General features: G+C 38.1%; 1 protein-coding gene across 1 annotated transcript in view; it reads left to right on the top strand.

The window, feature by feature from the left end:
- Window positions 1–139, top strand: part of LOC103512563 (N-acetyl-D-glucosamine kinase) — an 8,102-nt gene extending 7,963 nt beyond the window's left edge. The window contains exon 5 of the mRNA XM_017445456.2: window positions 135–139. Within this exon, the coding sequence (XP_017300945.1) occupies window positions 135–139 (5 nt within the window). The remainder of the gene's footprint in view (window positions 1–134) is intronic.
- Window positions 140–9,486: the final 9,347 nt, after the last annotated feature.

Below are 9,486 nucleotides of genomic sequence, written 5' to 3'. Positions count from 1 at the left end.
CATAACAGTTTAAGTTCCCCCTGTCAAACCTCTTTTTTTAAAAAAAAAAAAAAAAAAGAGTACTTATTATTTATTTTAGTAATGAAGATGCCAGTACACTGTAGAGATACCGTCTCGCATGACCAAGACTACAGTGTAATGGCAAATTTATTTCACAAAGTACTCACAATGTAGATGTTTATTATACACAGGCACCACAGCCCACAGATCTCGTGTCACTTGCAGTACTGTCCTCAGTGTTCCATATACTTCCTTACTGATCACATGATAATATGCATTGTTACCTAGGACTAGTCTATCGTTGAAGTTAACCTGGGAAATACAAATTATGCATTAACAGTGGTTAGATAATGGGGCTCAACCAAATGACAATTTTTTTCGAGGTAGAGTCCTATTCCGATGTAAAAGTACCCAAAAAGTGCATTGGCGCACCCAAAACATCCAAAACGGTCCCTAAATCCCCTAAAATGTCGCTGAAAGGTCGCAAAAAAATAACGTTGAAGCAGCCATGGTTTACGTCAGTTCATGCGAGGTCGCATGAACTGACGTCATCACGAAAAAATGGCTGCCCGCGAAAATTATAGGGGCTCAACCAAATAGCAATTTTTTTCGAGATATAGTCCTATTCCGATGTAAAAGTACCCAAAAAGTGCATTGGCGCACCCAAAACATCCAAAACGGTCCCTAAATCCCCTAAAATGTCGCTGAAAGGTCGCAAAAAAATAACGTTGAAGCAGCCATGGTTTACGTCAGTTCATGCGAGGTCGCATGAACTGACGTCATCACGAAAAAATGGCTGCCCGCGAAAATTATAGGGGCTCAACCAAATAGCAATTTTTTTCGAGATATAGTCCTATTCCGATGTAAAAGTACCCAAAAAGTGCATTGGCGCACTCAAAAACATCCAAAACGGTCCCTAAATCGCCTTAAATGTCGCTCAAAGGTCGCAAAAAAAATAACGTTGAAGCAGCCATGGTTTACGTCAGTTCATGCGAGGTCGCATGAACTGACGTCATCACGAAAAAATGGCTGCCCGCGAAAATTATAGGGGGTCAACCAAATGACAATTTTTTTCGAGATAGAGTCCTATTCCGATGTAAAAGTACCCAAAAAGTGCATTGGCGCACTCAAAAACATCCGAAACGGTCCCTAAATCCCCTAAAATGTCGCTGAAAGGTCGCAAAAAAATAACGTTGAAGCAGCCATGGTTTACGACCTCGCATGAACTGACGTCATCACGAAAAAATGGCTGCCCGCGAAACACAATGGGGCTCAACCAAATGACAATTTTTTTCGAGATAGAGTCCTATTCCGATGTAAAAGTACTCAAAAAGTGCATTGACGCACTCAAAAACGTCCAAAACGGTCTCTAAATCTCCTAAAATGTCGCTCAAAGGTCGCAAAAAAATAACGTTGAAGCAGCCATGGTTTACGACCTCGCATGCTTGACGTCATCACGAAAAAATGGCTGCCCGCGAAAATTTTGTGCGTTTCAAAATTCGAAAATTTCAAACGAAGATTTATTTTCTCCTCTTAGGAAGCCTCAAATGAAATTTTAAGCATTTCTATTGAAACCAGCGTGTTTCGAACTTCCTTTATCAGCGAAGAAAAAAAAAAGTGGTTGAGCCCCATTTGGGTCTTGTTTTCACTCCTAACCTATATGTTCATGAGAAAAGCATTCTGTCGATTTTAACAAACACTTGCGCCCGGGGGTTTTTTTTTTTTTTTTTTTTTTTTTTTTTTTTGAGAACAGTGTTTTCCAACTATACTACATTCCATGTGTGCCTCGATATTTTTTTTCTCCATCAGGATAAAATCCGTCCCAGGCGGGAATTGAACCTGAGGCCTAGCGGTTACAAGGCCGACGCTCTACCAACCAAGCTAACTAGACTGGCTTTTTTTAATATAATATTTCGTGCGGGGAGGCGCGCGAACGTCAAGAGCTCAAAGTGCCGCCCGGCCTTATATTAACACGAATTTACAGTTTGAAGGTTTTTTCGGCGCGACTACATTAGAAAAATCGTTCAATCAATACCTAGGTTGATTAATGTAGGTGTGATTGTACTTTCTACTTATGTATAATTCTTAGAATTTATCACGTCATGTATTTCTGAGAAGTTAGATATCCACTTGGGAAAAACACCTTTGAATGTCTGTTATTTATCAACTAAACAGACAATGAGTCAATGAATAAATTTTAGTTAATTGGACTTTGGGACTTTAAACAGGGAGAATAGCCAGAAATTTCCCTTGATAAAGAAATAGCCAAGGTAGTGTGTGCGAAGGGCATCCATTCGTAAAATTTTTGTAGCCCAAACCAAAACTCAGCCCACTGCGATCACCCTTGGGCTGATTGAGAGGCTGACAAAAAACGCCGACCCTGTCTGTTCACGGGTAAAGGCGAGGGTTTGCAAAGGTGCCACCAAAAAAAGTCTGTTGCTGTGCGATCACCCTTGGGCTGATTGAGAGGCTGACAAAAAACGCCGACCCTGTCTGTTCACGGGTAAAGGTGAGGAAGAGAAGAGGTGGAGAAGGTTCTTTTGACCAGTTTGGTTTTGCAAAGGTGCCACCAAAAAAGGTCTGTTGCTGTGAAAAAGAGAAAGGGTACCGCCAGATTAAAAAGGTCGAAACCATTGCTCTAAAATATTAATCATATTATTCTGAAACTTCGGAATTTCACCATGCCTGACTCACGGATACAAGCAAAGCATGGGAAAGGGTACCTACCTCTGGATTAAAAAAGTTGAAAACCACTGCTCTAAAGTATGAATCATAGTCCAAAACTTTGCGGTCAACGCAACGGCCGGAGGCAGTTTTGCCAAAATTGTTGCCTAGAATATCTAGTTACTAGCTAGGTAACTAACTATCTATGTAGGTAGGGTTTCACCTTGACCATAATCACCTAGAGGTATTTATTGCAAGATTGTACAAAGAGCTTTGGCTTGAAATTAAAAACTCAAGTACCTAAGTCGTACCTACCACAAAAAATAACTCCACAAAATTCAAATTTTACAAATAATAAGAAAATTAAATCGAAATTTCAATAGAAATAACGAAAGAACAGTAAATAGTACTTATTCTATCCTACGTTGCCTATGCTAATGAGAAGAAGAAATGAGTTTTGTATAACTTGGCAACATCTAAATATTCTAAAGAACTAGTAATTCTAGATCTGAATAAATTTTACCTAAAACTATTTTTTTTTTTTCCTCGGTGGCAATTTAGGGATGCATGCTTACATTAACAATAAGGTACCTAGTATTTAAAATGCTACTTGTATGATCTACTTACTCTTATGTAAAACTAATATACAGATTTAAATTTAGAACCAAAAACAATTCATGGAGTTATACAAATATACAGTATATCTCAAAAGTCCTGTAAGGTTTTTACTGACACCACTGGATGGGCCATATGCCCTTCCCTAATCCTAGGATCGAACAGAATAGATCAGTTGCGCTTACTTGGGTGATGTTTCAAAGTCATAGAACAGGAAAAATGAGGAAGTCTAGATATGATTCCAACACAGGAGACAAATGTTTAACCAGTGCAGGGTCCTGGAAAAATGAGAGAAAACAATCAAAACACATTTAACGACATAGAGTCAATAGATCAGTTGCGCTCACTTGGGTGATGTTTCAAAGTCATAGAGCAGGAAAATGAGGACCAACGGAATTTTTCTTTTCTTATCGTCCCGAAATCGAAGAGAGAAGGAAGACAGGATAGGAGAAATCCAGCCGTTCCGAGAACGAACATTATCCCATCAGGATAAAACCCGCCCCGGGCGGGAATCGAACCCGCGCCCTAGCGCTTACAAGGCAGACGCGCTACCAACCAAGCTAACTAGGCTGGCTCGGAATACTTTAGTTTAGTTGATTCAATGAAAACCATTTTTTTCCCAATAAGTCCCAAAACCATTGGCGAACAGGTAATATCAATACGAGAAGGAACAGTTCGTTGTGAATTGATCACTCCAGACATTGAGGAGTATTGAAATGGCATCCAAACAATGCGCAACAGACTTTGGTGTATGCAGAATCAATAGTTGCCCTGGAGCCATAATATGGATTCTGATCATAGCTACCATGATCATAGCTTGTTTGCTAATAACTCTTCATCGGAGATCAGTAAATCACAGATAACTATTAGGTTCCTCTGCTATTAAAATAGAGAAGCTGCAGTTCCATTATGAACATTATACCAGGGTCCTCGGGTACTCACGTTGAATTCACTAGTTCCTGATGGATAGCTGAAGTTAAGCAACGTTCCAGCCAGCCTAGTTAGCTTAGTTGGTAGCGCGTCTGCCTTGTAAGCGCTAGGCCGCGGCCGCGGGGATTCAAAGTCACAGAGCAGGAAAAATGAGGACCAACGGAATTTTTCTTTTTCTTCTACGACTTCTAGATACCGAGATAAATCGATTTTTAAAATACCGGTAAATCGTGAAGTTTGACGTCACGGCACACGCTCCCGTAGGCGATGACGTCATAATTTGGTCACAATAGATCTACAGAGGTCGCAGTGTTAATTGCATACTCTCTTGGGAGAGGAGCAACCAGTCCCATAATAAATAAATAAAAAATAGTATACTGAGAATTTAGCAATGCCGTCAATAGATCAGTTGCGCTTACTTGGGTGATGATTCAAAGTCATAGAGCAGGAAAAATGAGGACCAACGGAATTTTTCTTTTTCTTCTACGGCAACTCTTTGAACTTTTTCATTAGAACGGCAGTTAAAAATTGAATTGTCGGCCTTTGAAAGTTACTTTTTCGGAGTTTTGACCTCATAGGTATTTAGATTTTTCACAGCTTTTTACGTAAGAATCGACCTTTTATTAATATTTTTTTTTCCCAATTGCAACTTCTCCATTGTAGATGATACCATAAATAAAGTAGATGATACCAGAGTACATCGGTCTTCGGACCCAGGTCCCAGGTTTGATTCTTCACTCATATGAGATTGAAGAAGCATCACGTACTGACGTCACAACTCTTCGAACTTTTTCATTAGGACGGCAATTAAAAATTGAATTTTCGACCTTTTAAAGTTACTTTTTCCGAGTTTTTACCTCAGATTTGGATTTTTCACAACTTTTTACGCAGGAATCGACCTTTTATTTATAATTTTTACCCATTTGCAACTGCTCCATTGGTTTTGAGCTTCAAAGGAAAATTTTTGGTCCTTCGGGCCGGATATTAATATTAATTCAATAGCCGGTTGGTTTATATAATATTAAAAGTTTCCCAACAGATAACCGACTAATCCGCATAATTGCAACTGATATCTTGTAATGCATATTCAAATATCGTAATTATTGTAATGAACAACTTGTAAAGGATACTCAAATAGGCCTAATCTCCAATATGCGAGAGAGAGAGATATAAATACCATAGTATAAAAGTAGTGTTTAAAACAGTTGTAAAAACCTTGTAAAGTAAACATATTCAACATGGCAAATGAGGAGGACATACCTTTAGAGCACGCGTGCTTATTAATAATAATACTCGTATGTGAAGAATTTCATATTATAATTACTACTAGTTCCATATTAATCATATTATGAATAGTTTACATTACTTGGAGAATACTCCAAGAGGGCAGGCTGAGATGTCACAGAGAATATTGAATTGATTTATTTATTTTAAAAATACCGGTAAATCGTGAACTTTGACGTCACGGCATACGCTCCCGTAGGCGATGACGTCACATCAAATGTCCCGAGCAAAGCTCCCTCGCAGGCAACGCATTAATGTGTTTGTGCGCATACGTTTCTGCGCAGTTCTTTCTGCTCCTCCGCTAGCGCGCTTGCATAGTGGCACTACCTAACGGACGAAATTTGCCACATCTCACCTCCCCATTGTTCGATTTATCTTACCTTTCCATTGGTTAACTTTATTAATCCATCTTACAAGACTTTGACATGTCCTGACTGCATGTGTGATCCAAATTACAAGCAACCGAGATATCTCTATCATCAATCTAATAACATTATCATCATTAGCGAATAATTAAATGCTCTCAGCCTCGGGTATCGAACTAGGTTCTGGTTGGAAATATTATTCTGCATCAGGTGGATAATGACTGAGAATATGTTTACGCTGCCAATATCTTCACACATGTACAGTCTGCTTGTGTGCATGTTATTTTTTATTTTTTCAATCTATTTTTTATGTATATTTTTATTTTTGATGTTTTTGTTGTTTGACAAATTGGACTAGTAATGACTAAAGAGTGAGTATAGATAAACAATTATTATTTCCTCATTACTTAAGTGTGGAGAATTGCTGAAAATGTTGATATAAGGCTGAAATCTTCATCATTCCCCCGAAGAAACAATAGTTTGCCATTTGCATGAGAATAAAAGATTAATTATTTAAGTGTAAACTGTTTGTCTATTGACATGTAGGCACTAGAAGGCAAAACACTTATCACTCAGTGATGTACAAGTGCATCATAATCCATAGTCATTTAGTATTCCATGATGACAGTGTCATTTTGTATGCAAATATTGCAAATTGTGTTAAATGATGTTGTTTGGAGCTTTTTCTATTAATAGCTAATATGTAGTAGGCAGATCTTGCACATTTTATAGAGGTGTGAAGAAGCTTTGACAAATGGTCCTTCAAGTGATGTGCTTCAGTGCTTCCAAGTGTTACTAGCACTTTTGTAATATATTTTATGTTATTATCTACTGTGAAGGCATTTTGAGGAGAGAGATATACGTACAATACATTTCAGTCCGCTTAATAAATTCGTAGAAGCTTAACCCATCCTTTAGGGCTGTCTGCCCCTACACCTAAGCCTCAGATTGGACTTTTTGTATATGGAGTTATGCTTAGTTAAGCTCAGTGCGCTTAGTTAAAGGTTTCACTTACGGGTAGATTTTTAAAGTAGATACCTACAAGGCGGGTTCAACCCCCACCCTGGGTGTCCTTCTCTCTTCGATTTCGGGACGATAAGACCCTAGCAGTTACAGTTCCCTCTGTCAAACCTCTTGAAAAAAAAAAACCCGTAACTGCTAAGTTGTGATATAAATTATGAAAAATGTTCATTTCTATAAAATGATTTTCCATTTAATTATAATGGTCTTGTTAATCAACCCCCACCCTGGGTGACATCTAAAGTAGAGTTAGATTTAAATATTTGATTATTTAGCATTAAAAAAAAAAAAAAAACACTATATTAATTGATTATTTAAAAACTAAACCTTATAATATATAGCTAAACCATTTGCCAACCCATATGTATGTTATATTTGTAAATTTTAAAAAAGCAAATAAAACATTATCTATCTATCTATCTATCTATCTATCTATCTATCTATCTATCTATCTATCTATCTACGGGTAGAGTCCCTATACTTTTTCTTAATCCGACTCAATCCGTTAGCGTCAATTCATACTTCAATCTTGCAGCGAGCGCAATTAATAAGACTATATTGCTTTTTTTCTCATTATTCTTTTAAATGTCATGACATTAACTTGTCGTAACATAAATCTAATTACTGTTTACTCATGTTAATCAATGGATACATACAAGTTTTACCATCCCGGCTCGGAGTTTCGTCTACTTTTCTAGTAGGTAATACATCTAATTACCTTCAGGTATTCCCTATATGTACTTAATTTCTACCTGACCTACCTCACGCGCTTATATCTTAACTTCTTTACATCTAAGTATGTAATAGCCATCTTCAGTTTGATTGATGCCTCTACTTTCCCAACCGGACGGTAAATCACCCCCGGAAAGTAAAAAGGTTTTATTCGGGTGTAAGATTGAGGGTTTTAAAGAGCAAAATATGTAGAGCGAAGTTGTCCCGAAATCGAAGAGAGAAAGAAGACAGGATAGGAGAAAGCCAGCCGTTCCGAGAATGAACCTTATCCCCTTAAGATAAAATCCGCCCCGGGCGGGAATCGAACCCGCAGACTAGCGCTTACATTGCAGACGCGCCACCAACCAAGCTAACTAGGCTGGTGTTTGCTTGATAGAGTGCTTTTTTTTCGGGGTGACAGTTGAAATCCAACTTAATGAGCGGTAATGGCCTCAAGAACTTTAAGAACCGCCAATTTAATGAAATCATCTTTGATGTTATTACGTTATTAGGAACTAGAAACTGATTAACGTTAATCTGTTCTCTGTTCGTAATTCTCTTATTCTTCATTAATATTCCTAACGCGTTTTATATTGGCGCCTTCCGAAGTGCTTGATAGGTGCTTGAATTGGGATGTTTTCAAATATCAAATTTTCATCATTTTCCTTTAATCGGTTGTTTGATTATGATTACGTTATCTGATACCAATTAGGTAGTTCGTAGGTGTAGCTGTTATACCCACTAGGTGTTGCTGATGTTACCTACTAGTATATCCTTGTATCTTCACTCTTTGTGATAGCATATTATGGTTTGCCAGAATTGTCAATTTTCCATCAATTAAATAATGCAAGTTTTCCATCAATTAACTGGAAGCTTGCGGCTTTGGAATGAGATCATCTTCATCAATCTCTCCCGGGCTATTACCTTGTCCAGAAGATTCATCACTATAAACCTCAGTGCTGTGTAATTTAAACTCAATGCTGTATAATTTAAACCCAGTGCCGTGTAATTTAAACCTAATTGTCTTCCAATCGCAAGCATATTTCCAATTCTTCCATTTGCCAATTTATCTGCTCCGTCGTTTATCTTGTTCCAGCGTCCTAATGGTTTTCTAAGTGTTTTCCATGATGCGCTGCATGCACTTTATGCTAAGGCCCTCCACTTTGAAGATTGTAAAGACGGCTATACACAACAAATTCCAAAGTCCAAATGGAGTGGAGTCAATCCAAAACTCAGTGTATGTAGTGAAATCTTTAGTGGACGCAGTCCATTCTGTGACTCTGCTGGTGCTGGATTTTTTTGGCATGTCCAAAATCTATCTCACGGATCCGTCAATCTACGGAATGGACTTGCCCTCTGTAGCGAATCCTACGAATTCCCAGTCCAAAAACAGCGATTAATCAATGATGGTATCCTACAAACGCGGCTTGGCGCTGTATGACGTATGATGTTAATTCAGCAATGTTTTTGTAACGCATACACATGTAAAGTTATCAAATCCATGTGCATAATTGCATATTGGCATTTTGTTTTGAAAAAGTTGGCTTCAATTCGAAATCCATGCATTCCTGGACTTGTGTATGGACGCCATTATTTGGGCCCCTTGCCCCTTGAACCATAGCATCGGTGATAACACCCAGTATGCTGGTACATTATTTGGTATCCTATCCGATAATCCTATGAGATATCTTTGGATTCTCTTGGCTATCGTGCTATGTACATAATACATATGTAGGTACATTGGGTTTATTGGGCTTTGTACACACAACTTGCGGATTAGTTTATTGGGTTGAATTCTGGCTTCAGCCCAGATCGCTGAAGATGTACACATTCTTGGTAGTAACAGTAACTAATGGTATTTTGTTGTTATTATTTTAGAAGATTTTGATTTTAAAAG

This window comes from Diaphorina citri, unplaced genomic scaffold (genome assembly GCF_000475195.1).
Source record: "Diaphorina citri unplaced genomic scaffold, Diaci psyllid genome assembly version 1.1 scaffold852, whole genome shotgun sequence".
Lineage (NCBI taxonomy): Eukaryota > Metazoa > Arthropoda > Insecta > Hemiptera > Psyllidae > Diaphorina > Diaphorina citri.
Note: the sequence above shows the minus strand (reverse complement) of the source record. Positions and strands in the feature narration are given on the sequence as shown.